The 19,519-nt window shown below is 38.8% G+C and overlaps 1 protein-coding gene across 1 annotated transcript in view; it reads right to left on the bottom strand.

The window, feature by feature from the left end:
• Positions 1 to 13,475, bottom strand: part of LOC146317980 (pituitary adenylate cyclase-activating polypeptide type I receptor-like) — a 29,840-nt gene extending 16,365 nt beyond the window's left edge. The window contains exons 1-2 of the mRNA XM_084731764.1: positions 13,305 to 13,475; positions 6,834 to 6,930 (exon numbers count right to left, since the gene is read on the bottom strand). Of these exons, the coding sequence (XP_084587890.1) occupies positions 6,834 to 6,930; positions 13,305 to 13,367 (160 nt within the window). The 5' untranslated portion in view covers positions 13,368 to 13,475. The remainder of the gene's footprint in view (positions 1 to 6,833; positions 6,931 to 13,304) is intronic.
• Positions 13,476 to 19,519: the final 6,044 nt, after the last annotated feature.

The following is a 19,519-nucleotide window of genomic DNA, read 5'->3' as shown; positions in this document are numbered from 1 at the left end:
GCCTTTCTGAACATGAGCTGGACCGATCGGGAAATTTAAACAATTTATTATTCTTACATTGGTTTGATTCAGGAACCGGACTTTTAGGTGCGAATGTGCCCTTAAATCTACAAGAACAGATGTGTTTAGCCATTTCTAAAGCAAGTTGTGCAAACGACACTGACATAATATCATCTTTAAAGTTGATATGGTGAACTTATTAACAAATGTTTGCTATTTACCAGCAGATACAGAGCAACATGGTCATTCATTTGGAGTTGTAAGTTGAACATTCAATCTCTTTTAGCTCTGTTTTTGGTCTCCACCAACTTGAGGGAAATACCTGGTACTTTAAGCTACTAAAGGCTCCACCATGTTCATCAGCGTGTCTCTAACCACTGCGTGTCTTATCACCAAATGGCAGACAAAGGGTGGAAGTGTGGGAACATGGTGAAGGAAAAGCCATGTCTTTAGCCATGAGTAGTACCTGCATGTATTTTTGGTTGCACGCAGCCCCCAAAACATTCACCAATAAAATACAGTGACCGGGGCGCCCCATAGCGCAGTTGGTAGGCTGCTAATCCTCTGCAGTGGTCACCAGTTTGACTCCCGCATGTGGCACATTTGCTGTGTGCCACCCCTTCAAACCCTACTCCCTTTCCTGTCATATCTTCAGTCATCACTATCAAAATAGAGCCAAAAGCCCCAAAAAATAATCTTTGAAAAAAAAATACGGTAACCATATTTACATAATAATCATATATCATATATCAACATAATCATCTATGTATGCACTGAGAACAATTATAATATTATAGTCATTATTTGAAATTGGTGCAAAAACTGGGACAATTTAGTGTTTTACAGATATTTGTCAGGACACTCAGCTTGAAACCAGGACAATCCTGGACAAATCAGGATGTCACTGTACAGTAAGATAAGGTAACCCATCAGACAAAAGCCAGTTTCATTTTTTCACCCTCTCTCATCTGGATTGTGGCAGATGGACACTAAAAGGACATATTCAAAGTACAATAATATCAACCTGCAATTATAAAACAGAGATGGGAGGGAGGTTCATGGCCTTAACCTCTGTGGAAATAATGCCCTTTGCTGAGCAAGTGGTGCACAGTTTTTCTTTTTTTCTAAGAACAGTTGTCTACTTTAGCCATAAACAACACTATGAAAGCAGAGAGAATGAAACAAAGCAGGTGGTGTCTGGACAGTTCAACAATGAGCAGAAACTTGCTACAAAAGCTCAGTAAAGGTGAGGGGAGCTGCAGGTTCAAGTGACAGTCCTTTGTAGGTTCATCACTACAAGCTTTCACATTGTTACTATAAAAACTTTAACTAATGTGCACTTTCATTCTTCCTGTAGTACCACCAGCCCACATAAAAGGCAGGAGATGCTGATTGGAAACTTTACAGGGAGTGCTGAAAAGTAGGTTGCTGAAGTAAGTACATTTATTAATAGAATTACATTTTTTAAATCAAGTTTTTATTTGAATTTTCAATACTGGAGGTTAGAGCGTCATAGCAAATCAATAGCCTCCATGTGGACGTATACATAGATCATTTGAACAGAGAAAAAAATAAAAATGACCCATAATTTTAAAGATTTAAATAATACTAATACTAATTTTATAAGAAGAATCACCCTAACAGTTCATAAAATGTATCCATTGGATCAAGAGCCTGTTATCCTGAAAATAAAGCCCCACTGCCCCAAAAGCCTGTTGTTCTGAAAATATACACTGTGACTTAATATCTTGGCATGCAATATTTTGACAAGCAAACGTCAGGTGAACTTCGTCAGGTGACCTTTGTCATTAGAGTAACAATAATAAACACATGTAATAAATATGTGGAAAATGTTGTGAAATGGTCAGGGTTGTGGTTCAGGTTTAAATAAGGATGCTAGTTATGTCATTTAAGTTACATACTTAAGTTCTGAGCAATGGGCCTTTGGAGCATCAATCTAAAATCCAAACAGTCCAAAAATGCCCTATTGGACCGAAAGCATAAAAGGGCCTCGGGGATGTGTGTGTCTTTTTCTCATAATGCCATTGGACCGAAAGCCAATTTGTGCAACAGTCCATTATCCTGAAAACAAGCGTCCACTGCTTCAAATATACACACTCCTCTGCAGTTGTTAGTTCAGTGACTGCCAGCCTTGTCCATGGTGCTGAACTGGCAGGTGGTTTGCCCTTAACATGCTATTTTTCAGGACTTACACCAAACGAGATTTAAAGTGATTTTACTGTCGCAGAGAAATTTACAATGTAAGAATAAAATCATGGGAGTTTCGCCTCAGTTGGTGCGCGCCCCTGTCACCAGTTGAATGTGCTTTCAGTCCAATGTGACTTTTTTTTTGACAGTTGATATTTTTGGAATAATTGGCCAATCATACGGCACGTACCCAATAAAGTAGCAACTAAAGGTATGAGTTTCAAAGTACTGTTTAACACATCATTACAGTGCATTTGACAGTCGATTTCATCAAATATTGTCAGTTTAATCTGATACGATCCACCCATCTGGTATCCCACTCAGGCTGAAACTAAATCTTACTTAACCCAGCTCCTTTGACTGTTTTTTGTTTTGTTTTGATCTTGTTCTTTTGATCATCTGTCTCAATCATTACGTGACTCATGTTCACTATAATTCTCACATCCTGTATTTTCCGCTCCCACAGCTTTGATTTCTCAGGTCTCTCTTTCTTTCTGCTTCTGTGTCCTTTATCTCCAGCACCTCCCCATCCTTCCCTTTTCTCGCTCTCCATTTCTCAAGGTTTTACCACGTTGTTTATGCTCGGGCGGTTTTATAGCGCTGCAGAGGCAGGTTCAAGTCTGATTATATGTGTGTTCACTCGCATGCAGTTTGAGAGTGGGTGCATCTGTGAGTGCATGTGTTCCTGGACATGTATGTGTGTGTGTGTGTGTGTGTGTGTGTGTTGCAGACCTTTCTCTATTCTGCTTGGCTCTCTAATCTGTTTTGGTTCTGTCTGGTGAGCCGGACACGAAGCCAATTACCTTTTAAAGGGCAAATCTGAGCCAAATGATCCGCACTGAGCCACAGAGGTAACCGGCTTAATAAAGCACTCTGTCTGCATCACTGGCTATCTCACACAAGATCCACCAGTATACTGAATCTTCACTGGACTGCATGTCATCCACATACTGCATATGCATAGTATAGAGTACCTGTACACAAACACATCAGGGCTGCACAATTAAACAAAATATTCCAAGTGTGAAGCAACAGTTTTTTGATAAAGGAAAAATGTGAAAAAAAAAACATTATAATGAAGTACTGTAGGGCTGCAGGGATGACCTGGCCCACAAATCCTGTTCTAATACCTTCTCTCATGATTTGAATTTTTTTTCAGCGAAAATGGAAAATGTGATGCAAAAGTGATCAGTCCCAGCAAACACTATTACAACATGTGCCATAATAATGTAATTTTTAAAAAGCATATTGTGCAGCCCTAAAACACATACAGACACATACTGTATTTTTTTCTTGTTAAAGCTGATTGTATTGAAAGACTGATTTTTTTTTTCTTAATAAGTATTCTGAGTCACAGGATGCCAGCAGCAATAGAGCATTCATCACGTTTTATTAAACTTTAAACACTGGTCTGAGAGGGAAAACATGTCACCAAAGCCCTGGAAAGATTTGCATCTAAATGTGATGCATTGCTTCTGTAAGAATTATGAAAAAAAAACAAAGACAAACATGCAGCAAAATTGAAGTAGAGCTGCAAGTACTTTGATTACTCCCTGCTGCAGCTTTATTCTGTGCTTTTCTTGACTGATTGATTAAGTGTTTGGTCTATAAAATACCAGAAAGTTTGAAAAAAAAGAGGAAAAATAACAATATATAACATGTGATGGTGGAAAAACATCTATCATTTCCTATTGTGCTCCTTTGTTGTTTTGCTGTGTCACAAATCACACTCATTAAGACGTTTTTTGTCATTTGAATGACACTTTCTGTTATTTCAAATGGGATGTAGGCAACCTGGAAATCTGAATGCGTTTCTAAATGTAAAATGTAAAGCTAAAGGCTACTTAAGTGTCCTGTTGTGTAGTGTCACAGCCATGTTTAGATGTCAAAATGACTGAAGATGACTTAGTGATGAAATAATAAAAATTGTGCAGGCCATTTTATACACTGGCTAAATTCAGCTGGATGTTGATTACAGCACCACACAGCAAATCATTATGTGGTAATTTCACATGGCCTGCAAACTAATCTGAGGGCGCCTAAATTAAAAATATAACAACAAATAAATCATAAAATGTGCTTTTAGCAAAGGATCTTGATAAATCAGAAAAAAGAGAAATCATCTGAGCAGGCTACAACACCACCACTTATCTTTTTCTTCTTTTCACTTCTTATTTGTTGTTTCCTTGTTCTCATATTTCTTCCCCCCACCGTTCTTTAAAATTTTTTCCAACACCCCAAGTCAGATTTCTGCAAAACCAGGCGTTTTCATTTCCTCGCCCACAATTTCCTGTCAGCAGAAACACAGAATGGTTCCTTTTAAAGAGACAGGAGGAAACAAGGTTCAGTAAAAGGGTCGAGGAGGGCCAGTGTGTGAGGCTATACAGTCTGAACATGGAAAGCTCAACACAAAAACAAAGTGAAGGGAATAAAATTGCAACTGAATGCCTGATTTTAACTATAAATGCAAGAGTGAACTGAAAACAAACTCAACTGTACCACTGTGTGTATGCATGTGTGTGTGTGACCTACTGTCTGTTCTGTCTGCAGCTAATCTCACACACTACTGCACCCATCAGCTTAATATTAAAGGATAGCGGTACCTTTTATGTACTTTACTCTCTCTGTAGTAACACAAATTATGTTTTTCTCTTCTACAAAATAGGTCAACTTCTCATTTTCAACATTGTTATTTATACTGAAAATTCTGTACTTTATTTACAGCATTTTACACAGATACAGATATACTGTATTTTGTGCTTGTTTCGATGTGTTGCCCTCGCCAGCTTTGCGTTTTGCATTACATATGTCGCAGCAAGTGTTGGCTGTGTGGAGTTTTGAAAAGTTTAACCAAATATGCGACTGCTTTTGGCTCACTGACTCCCTGACTATGACTTTAACAAGCGGCGGGGGTAACGCTGCTCTCTCTTTTTCTCTATACTCTGTGTTTCTTCCTCACCCTAGATTGATTTGACTTGAATTGGCTAATTTAACTTGAACTGGTACTCAGTAGTACCATCATAATGTAATCACCTTAAAAGTACAAGTTCGTTACCCATCCCTCCTCTTAACCAGCTGCAGGGGCTGTAAGTCATCAGTAATTTCGTATCTGATTTGTAAGGATCCACTAAAATCAGACACAATTCAAGATGATTAAGTCCCTGCCATCTTGACTGCACCTCATTGGCAGCTGCTGTATATATGTTGCCATTATGTGCCTGTACTGCTGCCTTAATGGAGCGTTCAAGATCTGCTAGTAAACAAATATAACATGCAGTTAGAGGTGTAGACTTCACTGCAAAATTGACTAACTTGCTTAATTCTGGGCTGATTTTCATGAAATTTGGTTTGTATAAACTTGAACATGATACTGGTTACTTATTTAGCTACTGGGGACAATCTAATCAGCTCGGATCTAATCGTATTGTTCTAAAGCCACCTGGTTGCTTATAATGTTGTAAATAAATAATGTTTAAGTTGAGAAGTTTGGAGTTATTGTCCTGTTTATTGTTCCCTCATTAAGTTTATACAGTTAGGTAAATTCAGGACACTTGATTACTATACTATTAGGCTACGCTATTCTATACATCTAAAAGAAAAGTGAGACTATTTAAAACTTTGCAAATCTCCCCTGGTTGTATCTTGCTGTTGTGGCGGCATCGCAGTAAGTCATTCACCATCTGTTGCCTGGCGGATATCGGCACTCTACTCTACTACTTATAGTTTATAAATGAAACCTGTTCTTCCTCAGGGCATGAGACATAAAAACAGATTTGAAAATACAAAACACTTGGATAAAAACACATTAAACAGAGCACATGCAGTTTGTGTAGCACGCAGAAGGACTGCAGGCCCGACCTTTAAGATCTACAGATGAAAAACGAGCTAAACTTACAGCTCCTTTCCTTGTTCAACTTGTTATCTTACACTCTAAATCTTTAATGTTTCATGTTTTTTTCAAGGAGGCAGCGGCTGTCAGTGAAGCCGTGAGTCACAGTGCAGTCTGGGAGATGCAGTCTGTTGGACAACTTTCGAGCAGCGGGAGGCCTGCAGCAGTTGCTAATGAAAACCCACAGTCCATAGCCAAGAAAATAATTGCTTCCAGGAATCACATACCAAGCTTCCTGTTTTTTGGAGAAAAGGACATGTGGGAAAAATACGAAAGCAGCTCAGCGTGACATCACAGGCAGACATTTGGTTTGTGAACTGTATATTTCACCAGATGGCTGTTTTGTGCTGTACAGCAGCCTTTTGAATTGACGTCACATTTTTGTAATATGAACGTGATAGAGAACTGCACTCATCTTTCATCCATGTCCCTCTGTGACCTTTTCAAAACTGATTGGATAAACTGAAAAATGCCAGAGCAGTGAGCAAAAAAACAAAACAAAAAACAGTGTTTCGTGTTTTTCTTTCTTTTTTTTCTTTTTGTTCCGGGAAATTCACATTTTTAGGAGATGCATGACTTTCATCAGCAGTTTTCTGAGCGACCCAACAACATAAACAATTCAGTCACAGCAGAGGTATGAAGACCGGTGGCTTCATGCCAGATTATGCACACAGAAGAATATGAGAACACACGCGGACACGCTTGTGCACACCTATACTCACACATCCTCACTTACCTAATTCAAGGTCATCACTGGGGTTGTGCAGCATGATCCTCTCCATGCATTTCTCATGTTCACGCTTGATTATACAGTGCTCGGACTCTGAGGCCACCTGGAGAAAATAAACAAAAACATGTGCGGTGTCACAGAAAAATACTGACTATACTGATACAAAGCCCTCTTAAACAGCTTGTCGCTCTTGCCAGGGGTACAACATAAACACAGTAATATCTGCTGTGGCATTAGAAGTTTCTGTGTTTTTGTTTGTGCTCCTCTCGCTGATATGAAGTGGGCAGAGCTTTATTGGAAAAAGATTGTGACCAATCAGAACTTAGCAAATGGGCTCTACTCCACAGTTTTCCTTCTCACTGTGCTCCACTTCATGTCCAGTTGCAGCAGGCAAAGTTAGTGATCAGCATGTGAGAATAATGGAACATTTAAAGGGTAAAGAGCCAGATGTATCCTTCAGGAGTTGATGGAGACCAAAACAGAGTTAAAGGGAGAGTGAATGTTGGACTTACATTTGTCAAGAAATATGACTTTTAATGGATACTGATGTTCCTGCTCATCTAATCACCTGCCAAGTATTTTTTTTTAAATTGCTTGCCCTTTTCCATACAGGTTCCAATAGAGATGCATCGATCGACCAGCTGGTGACTGGAAACAGCCAGTTTTCAGCTTGACTGGCCATGACTGGCCAGTCAGCATCAGATATCTGATTTTGTTAAATTTGCATGCATGCACCGGATGATGGTTCATGTCACATGCAAAGCAACACAGACAGCAACATCGCAGCCATATTCAACTGTGCTGATTACAGCCACATACACACATGCTCCCACATCATCGACATTAAGGGCAAGAGACTCGAGAAGGACGTAACTGAGTGTATGCTGTCAACTACAGTTCATAGAAAGACAGAAAAATGGAACCAGCTAAAATCGGAATCAGAAAGAGCTTCCAATGACGATCTCTCAGACAGTTCTGTTTAATTAACTGTCTGGCGCGTCGGGTTAACACTCTGAGCTATACATGTTTGCAAGTTCCTCCCATCATATCCAGCCATTCCTGACTGTTAGCTTGTGGGTTGCAGAAGCTAGTGGACGGGTATCGTGGGTTGAAGGTATGTGTTTTGTCAATGCATTGCAAAAGCTTTTCTTTTCACTTTTACGTCTATCATACTCGTTTTCCACATCCTGATTTAACGAAACAGTGGATGAGGAAGTTGAAATGGAAGCTCTACATTGTGGTTTTCCAGAAAGTCACTAGTTCACATCCACTTTACAGCAAACAAGTCAAATCTCTGGGCAATTTTATCCAATCTCTCTTAAAGTTGTATTCCTTCTCCATATTCTGCTTTTCTCGGAAATATGTCAAAGCTCAAGATGCTCAAAATGTCATCTCTCTGTGACTACAACCAGTCGACAATAAAGAACACAGTAGAGTGACTGAGTTGTAGTCTGTTTCCAAGGTGCAGTCAGGGACTGTATGTACCCAGAGGAAGTAGAGTTACTGTATATCTTTATAACTCTTCTTTCTCTGTTTTGTACCCTTGGCTTTCTTGCAGCTCCCTTCCTTCATGCTCACAGTGAAATGATAGGTGTAATATGTCCCAGCCCTCTGAGCCATGGCTGACTCATCACTCTATCTCTGCCCTCCAATATGAATTCACTTCAGGCCTCGCTGCCTAGATAAGATAGGGCATCAAACGACTGTGAAGCCGTCCTAGGATTCACTTCTTTTCTCTATCACACTGCACGTGGGCAGAATTTTAAAACACTGAATTATGCGAAACATCATTAGAGCTATCGTCTATCCAGTTTCTGATGCGATTCCATCTCTAGACATCTGTCAAATACTGGAAAGCAACTGTGTCTGCCCCACCGTGATGGCTAAACAAAAACAAAACAAAACAAAAAAAACATAACAGAACTCATTTTCTCACATTGTTAACAGTGTTTGATATTAAAACCGACACTGGCGATGTTTGAAAGAAAGACCTCTTTGTACCCGTAGCAAGCATCCATGTTGCTAAGCAGCAGGTAACCAGCGAGGAGCCAATACATATTGTGGGCAAGGCTTCCCAGAAATGAGAAATAATTGGATGCAGATGACTAATATCTGTTTGGCGTCAGTGCAGACAGGCCTGTGAGATGACAGGATTAAATGTGTTGATTATTCATTTATTTATATAGAATCCAGAACAGCAGGTTATACATGTCACCGAGCTGGATTAGTATTTTGTTTTTATTTCACTATAATTACCACTGGTATTTGCTCTTGTTTTTCTATGCTAACTAGATGGCAAAGACATGTGCTTCCATGCTTGTATTTGCACCTCCATTTATCTCACACGCGCACACACACACACACACACACACACACACACACACACGCACACACACACTTAGACACATTCCTGAAGAGTGTGCAGCTGTTGTGAAGAAGTGTGCTGGTGTTCTTAGCTGTATCATTTCACATCTCCTGCTGTGTTCTGTCACACACCTCCCACATGGAAGAGTTTATGAAATTGATTTGGGTAGCTAACCGACAAGACAAAACAGACAAAAGACACACACACACATGCACACACACACACACACACACACACACACACCAAATCCTCTGGTGCAGGTTTCATCAGCTCTTTGTAACTCCAAAATAAGCCAAGTGTTTACTAAAAGGAAATTCACGCATCAGGTTGCACCACACACACTAGTTCATACATAGAGATAAGTTGTTACACCCAGCAACTGTCTGGTGTAAAAGGATGTCCACACCAAGAACGAAGACTGTAACTATCATTTTTAAAATGGTTATAACTCAAGTGGATGGCAAAATCCACAAAACAATTATACAATTGTAGTCTGGACTCTGCCATTCACTTGAGTAATAATGATTTGGAAAATTATATTTGTAGTTGTAGTTGTAGTAATAGTTATAGTTATAGTCCTCGGTGTGGATGGCTATAAATGCCTCCTTCAAATGAGGTTGTGTTCACAAAGAGTCCATATGATCACCCCCTTTTTGTGGTGTTCACCTACTACGAAGTGCCAGTTTTCTGAATGCTCAGAGTTCACAAGTTGACTTGACTCATTTCCTGATGTTTTCAGAAGTGGCAGAAGTTTTTTTATCTATAAATGTAATTTTATAAAACGCCTGAGGAAAATATTGATATTTCCAATGGCCTCATCTTTTCATTTTGCCTCTCCAGTTCCTGCATTATGTTATCTGCCCATTAGCTTGATAAATTGTTAGTCTGGGTGGCATAAGCTCTGGCAGCTTTGGCATCAATGCTGCTGTTGCGGCAGTGTTCACAAACCTCAACCACCTGAACAACAAGACTTCCCATATCGTAACCACAAGCTCATAAGTTCTATTTGAAGCAGCATTACTGTTACCTAACTAACTGCACTAACTTACAAAGCACACGGCAGCTTGCTAATATATGACCCGTACAGTAGAAGTTGAAATACTGTTTAATAATATAACCTGAGAAATGTTAAATGACATCCCACATGATATACTTCAAATTACAAAAAGTTTTCCTAACAACATCTGACTAAATGACTATCTAGTGTCTTTTAGGTTAGCATGATCAGATATTTTACACTCATTCTGAACTGCAGGAATTAAACTGAACTCTGAAACTGTGACACACAAATTTCTTTCTATGTAAAAGTCATACCTACATTTTAAAGGATTGGCTTCTTGTAGTTGAAGTTTAGTGTAGCTTACCTAAAAGGGAAACAATTAACCTGGCTTTGTCCAAAAGTTTGAGTTGTACAAATGTTAAATGTAAATAGACAGTTTGCTGTTTTATGAGGGGGGCCATGAGCTGGATAATTTCTTAGCCAGCCCCAGACCAGTTGTTACACAGAGCAGAGACTCCAGGAAGTCAGTGCTCCCAACCAAGAAATGATCGCACACATAATCCCTCATAAAACACCCAACTGTCATTTTTACACTTTGCCTTTTTTACAGAAACATAATGTTTTAATTGTAGAGCTGCTAGTAGGCAAATTTTGTTATATTTTTTACATTTTACATTGCATAGGATAGATCAATGGAAGTGTGCTTCTCCTCTCCTCTCCTCTCCTCTCCTCTCCTCTCCTCTCCTCTCCTCTCCTCTCCTCTCCTCTCCTCTTCGTTGGACAGATGTCTGTCCAGATAAGCTGTCCATTTTGAAACTGCAGAACCACATTTCCCTCCCCAAGGCTATTTTCAGGGGCCAGATAACTGAGTAGCTCCCACAGCACCGCGCCACACTGATAATAAAACTCCAATTTGACGTTGCAGACCACTGGTCCATTGTACAGACCCATTTGACACACAATAAGTGCATCAACACAGACGTATCTGCCACATCAGCAGCTGAAGGTCAGCTAGAAACTGTGCAAAGAGGCTGCAGGAACACTTCACATATGTTAGAGAGCAGCATTAATTTGAAGGTTAGGATGGATGTTTGTGACTGCAGGGTTGCATTGATGAGAGCAGCCATTTGTCACATCCCTGTCTTCAGAATGACCACACCCCCTATGGGTAAGTGAGAAAAAAAACTAGTGGCACCATGCCTAAAAGCTGCTGCATCGTGTTTTAACGTCTTACGTGAGTAACATAATGTTTTATGTGTGAATGACAGTAAAAGAAGTGATCCGTGGCTTTAGGCCATCTGCAGAGAGGATAAATGGTAAACTGTGAGACACGGGAATACGTGAACGGCTGCGGCAAACACTTCATCACAGATTGGTTCATGATGTTAGTGAGTAAATGACATGTGCTGAATGTGTCTGTAGATCAAAGTGAAACAGAAAAGAGTCTTAGTGGTCACGTAACTAAAGGTTTACTGTGAAAAACTATGGCCCTGCCTTAAAACACCTACTTTTAGAATGGAATTTGGTTCAACAGTGTCCACTTGAAAGAATAAGAACAAAATAAGTGACAGATGTCATAAAAATACATTACATGGAGATTCAGTAAGGTAGCTGTTAGGACTGGGACTGATTTCACAATATGACAATACTTGGGTGCCTGTTCAATTTATATTGCGATTCTTAAGCATTACATTTCTACAGTGTATCATGATTCGATTTTAGGATTTACTGTGATTTTTATTTCCTTTTGAACACTAGACTGTTCGAAAAAAATTGAATTGTACAATTTTAGAGACTGTATTTTGAGTCATATTTCTGAAAATAATGTCAATCATTCTTTCTGAGTTAGCATGTAATAGGGAATTTCCATTATGTGTTAGCCTTGAGCTAACAGACTATGAGCTAATTATTTATAAATATAAAAACTGATTTAGCTATTAAAATTAGATACACTTGTATCATTTATGAATTTAAAAACATCATACAGAATGTGGTGATGGAGATGTGCTTGTTTTCTTGAGAGTCTGTTATGTGTTTATATAACTGTTGTTATATTGTGGATTTTTTAATAATATGTTGTATTTATTGCATTTTAATGAATAGTAATTGGCTGCTACAGTGGCCAGGTATCCCTTGTAAAAGAGATTTTCAATCTCAGTGTGACTTCCTAGTTAAATAAAGGTAATAAAAAATAGATTGAGGAATCATAAAAAAAGAATCACAAAACTTTGATGGAGGCAGACTTAAAGGACACTCATCAACTCCTGTTTCCTCAGTGTTTTCTATAAAACGATGCTGATTGTTGTTCAATTACACAACATAATTGTTTGCACGACTGGACATTTGATTTGGGCTCCTTATATCTAAAAAGCAATAAGGTATTCTTATTTTACGTTATTAAATCAGTAAAGACCTGAGAATTTGCATCAACCACTGGTCTGCTCCCACCAAAAATGAGGTGGAGGCATGACGCAGGAGCAAAGTACCTGAATGAGCTGCTCTCATCTATTGTCGCCTCCCTAATCAGCATCAGACTGGCACAGTTACTAGTTTTAATGACCATTATAATGGAATAAAGACATCATAATCAAAATTCTGGATAAGGGATGGTGCTGAGGATGTCAGAGTCATATAATGCTACATTTATGGTACTTTCACAAAAAGAGTTTGTGTATTTGTGTCTCTTCAGTGAGGAAACTGCTGCTGTGCTGCATCAGTGTGCTGAATATAATCCCACCCACACATCTTGCACAACTCTTCCATTCTGCTTTTTATTTCAATGAGAGCCGCTAATAAAAGTGAGTCACAGCAGATGGAAAGGCAGCTCTCCAGTCAGCTGGGCCATCTGTTATTGTTCTAACAGGCAGTCAGTCGTCTTAACACAGAGCTGATCCAGGACCTGTAACGTATGCTGATGTGCTGATGCGGCATATGGTGATTATTACGCTTCCAGTAAGCATGTATGTACGAAAATAAACCAAAACTGACTCTGGAAAACATGTGAACACACTCACTACCCTTATATATATATATGGATATTACACTCCTGTATGCTCCTGAACACCCACACATATGAAGAGTACATAACGTAGCTGCATGTACACATACTCACCAAGGGCAGCAGAAAGATTGCAGTCAGCAGGAAGCCTCTCATTGTCTCCTGTGAAGCGCTCATATCCAAAAGGCTCCACTGTATGTACGTGTGTGTGTCTGGGTGTGTGTGTGTGTTTTCACAGGGAAGCACTGAAATTGCTTCTCTCAGCGGCTCCACACTTCAGCATCAAGGGCTCTGAAATACAACACACAGAGGTTCTGTTAGAGAACAAACAACAACAACAACAACAACAACAACAACATCAACGTGACACTGGGGCATCATCATTGTGTGAGGCCACTGAATCAGTGTTATTTTATTTATAACATTTTGTTCTATAATAGAAGCCATAATAAGAAAATCAACATGCAGATATAGTTTATTTTAATTCTTGTTTGCTATTAGTTTTTATTATTATGTGTTTTTCCCTGCTAAGTATTTCCATTTCAAATTATTCTTTAAAGGCATGCTAAGATATATTTTATATGAATCTAAAATGTTTAGATGCTGATCCAAATTGCAGAAGTGCTTCAATTATGAGTCATGCAACATTGTCAATGAGAAAAAGAAAGACAACCTTTATTTCCAGAACTATAAAATAGCTTCACAGCCCCTCCTGCAGCTTTCAATCAGAGTTTTTTTCTGTGGAAGAAGACAAATTGTTGTCTTATTTGCCCATACATTTATATTTTGGTCATAGTAAATCTTTAAAAAAAAAAAAAGTGATAAAATAGTGATAATTTGAAAAACTTAGAAGAATGGTGCTACACTGCAGGACTGAAAGAATTATATACTTAAATATCCCATAATTTGTGGTGGTTTATTTTTAAACAGAAATGCATCTCCCAAAATGATATGATGATGAAATGAATCATGAAGAACAACTGATTACAAAACATCAATGATATGGACCTATGTCTGTAAAAAAGAAAATTGAATATGCAAAAGTAGGGGTCTATACATTTTTATAGACCATATATATCTATAATTTAAAATGAACATCTTTATACAAATGCATCATGCGTTTGCATTTCTTTATGCAACTCTATAAATAATTTCTGGTGCAGAATTAAATTCAATGCACAACCGCTTTTTCTCCTATCATCTCATTTTATCTCATTTTTCATCTTCTATGTGACACTTTTTATCTTGCCTTATTTTTCTTTGCCTCTTAATGTCTTTCACAGCATTTTTTTTTATTTCTTATACAAATGAACATGACTTGCCTTACAGTATACAGTATGTATATGCACATAATGAGGACCACAATGGGAATAAATATGTGAATGTGCTGAAGCGACCTAACTGATTTCAGGCATCCCTGATGATCACATTTAACTTTTAAGTATAAATTTCTCAAATGACAATTTTTTTTTTAAACAAATGTTTAAAAATGGTGAAAGAGAAGCTAAAATAAATTTAAAAACTGGGGCTGAAACAATAAAGAGAATAACTGATTAGTCACCTGACAAAAAATAATCAGTAACTATTTTGATACTTGAAAGATCCATTAGGAAATTGTTACGATTTTCTACTTTTCATTGTCTTATGTCAGTGGTTTTGAAACTGTGGTCCAGAACAAACAGGGGTCCTTGGATGGGATGTAGGGGGTCCACAGAAAGAGGAGGAAGAAGTTATTTTAACAGTTCTCACATTTTTTTGGAAGACAGAACAACAAGGGAAGAAATAATGATCATAGTTTGATCATTGATTGACTATGAAGACTTTAAAAAAGAAACTCAGAGGGAATTCCTTAAGACAACATTCTCCCAGAATGGGGGTCCATAGTCTAATGTGCATCTATTGTGGGTGTGCGAGTGCTCCTATAGACAAAACAATCAAGCAATTAATCAAGAACACTCAGAAGATCAAATAATAATAAAGATAATTGTCAGTTGCAGCCCTACAAATATATTTTACTGTCTTAAAATAAAAAGTTTTATTTCTATTAAGGAGTCTTTCAATAAAAAACAAACAAAAATCTGATATATGTTGTGTGTATATACTGTTTGTCTTCAGTAGGTATGTATCTTTATATCTTGTCCCAACAGAAGACTCAAAAAAACCCCTCGATCAAATCACAGAGGCAACATTTGTTGTTTTTCACTGAGGTTTATATACAACCTCGAAGGGTGTGTCATCACCTGAATTTTAAGTTAAAGCTGAAAACCAAAGGGGTGGATTTATGACGGACAAGTTGATCACCAAAGGCAAGAAATTCGGAAGGATCGCATAAATAAAATAAATGTGCCTCAGGTCAGACTTTAAAACACCCGTCACAGATCCCCCCTCCTTCCCTTCATGTCTTAGTCATCCACACAGCTTCCTGAAAACACAATGATTCACTGCAAACACACACACCACACTGGCCAGCACCGCCATAACACACACATCTTCTTCCTAAGCTAATTCATGCACACACACAGACAAATTCCGCTCTGTGTCCCTTCCCTCTCGTACCGAATCCAATTACCTCTAAAGCATCTCTCGGATGCTTTATCAAGTAATAGGACAGAGCGTGCTCAGAGGAGAAAGCTGCCGATATAGACGAGGGATAACATGTGTCAAGTAGGACTGCACATTTAAAACAGGAAAAACACACAATCAGACGGAGAGAGAAACACAGTGACAACTTGGCAGACATGGGGTGAATTAGCTCTATTTCTCTCCATCTCTTTAACCAAAAATGTCACAGCAGCCATGTTGCTGGAGGCTCAGAATGAAGTTAAAAAGCCAGTGCTTGGTATTTAGAATGAATCCATATGGCTTTGGTGTTGAGGAAGCACTGGTGCAGGGAACAACAGAAGGGCTAAACATCAAAAAACTACCCTGAAGGCAAGGAAGCAACAGAGTCTGTGCTTTCCTCAGCACTGGATACAAGTGACTCACTTAGAAATCTGTCAAGTTTTATAGTGATGATAAGGGCAACATCAAATGCAAGGTTTTACAGAAAACACTGACTAAAGCAGCAACTAATGATTATTTTCCTTATTGATTAATCTGGTGATCATTTTCTTCATTAATCCATAAATGTAAAATGTGGGAAATTTTGGAAAATGTTGATCATTGCTTCTGAAAGCCCAGAGCTGCAACAATTTGTCAATTTATCGATTAGTCAATCAAAAGACAATTAGTTGCCAAGTGTTACAGTGTAAATATATAATCAATTAGTCATTTCAGTCATTTTTCCAGTGAAAATGTCAAGCATTCGCTGGTTTCAGCTTCTTCCATTTAAGGATTTGTTGCTTTTCTTCATCGTTTATGAGGGTAAATAAAGAGTTTCTGGAGTTTGGACTATAGATTGAACAAAAGAAGGAATTACAGATCTAATTTTGGACTCTTTATTGAGTAACTGATTAATCATGATAGCAATCTGCTGATGAATTATCAATAATGAGAATAATCATTAGTTGCAGCCCTAAATGAGTGAGGGCTGCAACTATGGTGAAAGATGTTGATCAAGTTTCCTAAAGCCCAAGAAGTGTTGTTCTGTCCACATCCCAATGATATTAAGTTTACTGTTACAGAGGACTAAAGAAACCAGAAAATATACACATTTAAGAAACTGGAATCAGAGATTGTTGAGTTTTTTTTCTTAAACAATTACTTGAACTGATCAATCACTTACCAAAAGAGTTGGCATTTAATGTTAATCAATTATAATGCTGCCTATGAAGCTGAAACAATATAAACAGCATTATGTTCTGTAAAAAAAAATGAAAGAAAAAGCTTTCATGTGCATATCAGACCGATACCAATATTGCCCAATATTGGGCCAGTAATATTGGTCAGCTGATATATTGGTCAAGCTCTAAAAGAAATATGTAAGAAGCTGAAATATGAGACTTTGGACAGGTTTTCTTAAAAAAAAAAAAACTCAACATGATTAATTGTTTATTAAAGTAGTTGGCAATTAATTCAATAGTTGACAACTAGTCAATTCATTGAATGATCTCTACACTGATTGTACTGTTTAGTTAATAGTAGTAAAGTATCCCAGGAACACTACACACATTACAGAGAAGGATGTAACAGTTTTCATGAAGATTTCCAGTCATAAAGAGTTAGCTGAACTTAACCAAAAACTATCAAGAAACACCCCCAAACCAGGTAATTCAAACTGTTGATAGGAAACTACAATCAGCAAAAGGATCACTATTGCCTAGATGCAAAACAAATGCAGAGAGAAAAAGCTATGCAGCCTCCTCAATGATTTATTTCAAGTGCATAGGGAATTTTTAAAAATGTGTCTCAACAGATCAAGTTCCTCCTTAAGTGTGTTGAATTCCTCTGAACATTGTGTGGCGTTAATTATTCATTTTCTATTTGAAACGATCCCAGTAAGACAGGAGAACGCTTTCATTTAACCCAAATACAAGCCTGTTAATGCCTGCAAGAGCCAGGGGACTGCATGTCTGTCAGTGTGCAGCAACGCAGCCAATCAAAATCATTAGTTCATGTGTTCAGTTAATGTCCCCGTGCCATAAACACACAGGCCATATATACTACATTACAGGACGAACAGAACAGAATATGTACTGTTTAATTTCCTTAAATTACAGCTTGCAACATGTCAGACGGTTTGTGGGCACATCGGAGGGAGAATAAAAATGCAAAACAGTCTTAATCACAATCAATCAGGGACTGAATGATTTTTTGCCTCGGTGCTGCACAATCAATAGGCTAATTTCGCTCAGCCTCTCTCCCCTTTATTCCCGCATTCGTAAAACGTTTAATTCATCAATGCATGTGGGTGACCTTCGCTTTGCACATGGAAAACATCAGCAGGAAAAGCGTCTGCCCACCGCTGAACATGCTCACTCGAAATTCATTCCCAGCTCGCGTGTCTTTTAAGAAACAAAAAAAAAAAGCTTTTGTGGCCTAATATAGCTTCGGATTCAGTGAAAGCCTCCTTAATTGATCAGCCGCAGCGAAAAAGCCAGAGATGTGAGTAAAAGCGCGCAGCTCTCGGCGTGGAAAACAAGTCAACAGGAACTTACCGATGCGTAATTTTCAGAGGCGCAAATATCTACACATGAAGCCATCGGTATTCACGGATCCCCGCCGTGTTTTGCTGTGATTTTTTCCCCCGAGAATATCTTGTTTGTTTTTTTTTTACTCCTAAAGCGATCCTGAAAACGACAGGTGCCGTCTCTGCTGCTGCTGCTGCTGCTGCTGCTGTTGTTGCTGGTGCAGGACGCACTCACCGCGCTGGCTGCTGCTGCTGCGGCACCACGACGAAGAGGTGGAGGAGGCGGAGGAGGAGGAGGAGGAGGAGGAGGGTGTCAGTTCCTTCGGGATTCTTACCTCGTCAGACACAGAGGCAACAAAGTGAGACAACAGTTTAGTCTACAAATGCAGCTGGTGGAGGAGGAGAGTCTCGACGAAAAAGACTCAGCACTGAAGGGAGAAGCCACCTTACTCTTTGCGTCTCATGCGTGGGGGGTTCCAGAAAATAAACTCTCTCATAAAACTCACAGACATTTGCGCCTGCGCTTCTCAGATTCTCCTCAAGGCACAAGGTCCGGTTTCCTGCTGGGTGCAATTTGTGAGGAGGCACTGAGTCGGCCCCATGACGCGTGTGACTCATGTTTAGTCAAAAGTTCACATCTCAGTTACCGCGTGTGCTCCAAGATAAATCCAGAAATGCTGGCCAGTCAAGCTGTACGGTGAAATTTTAGTCCAAAAAGCAACTAAATTCCCGTGGAGGTGATTTGCTGTGGCCTCCGGCAATCCTGTTTACTTTCAGCACCACGGACAGCGACCGAGTAATCGCCTCAGGGCATCAACAGGCTCAAAACAAAGCCTCAACCAAAGTCCATTACAACATTTTATCTGCAAATAAACCGTGTCAGACTGAATACTAAGAGATGCTTTATTTAGATATCAAAGCATTGCTGTGACCAAGGAAGGGGGTGGATGACTGAGGAGGCACAAAAGAGACGCAAAATGACCACGAAGAGTTGTAAAATGACTACTTAAAGAAAAAAAAAAACGACCGGAAACTCCTACAGAGACAAAAGACAGACAACTACAAAGAAACGCTAAATAACTGCAAAAGACTAAAAAGAGACGTACACTGCTCACAAAGAGACAAAAAACCTACAAAGAGATGCAAAATGACTACAAAGGATTGCACACTGGTGACAAAGAGACAAAAATGCCTACAGAGAGATGCAAAATTATTGCAAGGACACAAAAACAACCACAAAGAGACAAAACAGCTACCCAGA

This window comes from Lutjanus erythropterus, chromosome 12 (assembly GCF_056507025.1).
Source record: "Lutjanus erythropterus isolate fLutEry1 chromosome 12, fLutEry1.hap2, whole genome shotgun sequence".
Taxonomy (NCBI): Eukaryota; Metazoa; Chordata; class Actinopteri; order Lutjaniformes; family Lutjanidae; genus Lutjanus; species Lutjanus erythropterus.
This window is presented reverse-complemented; position numbering and strand designations above follow the sequence as displayed.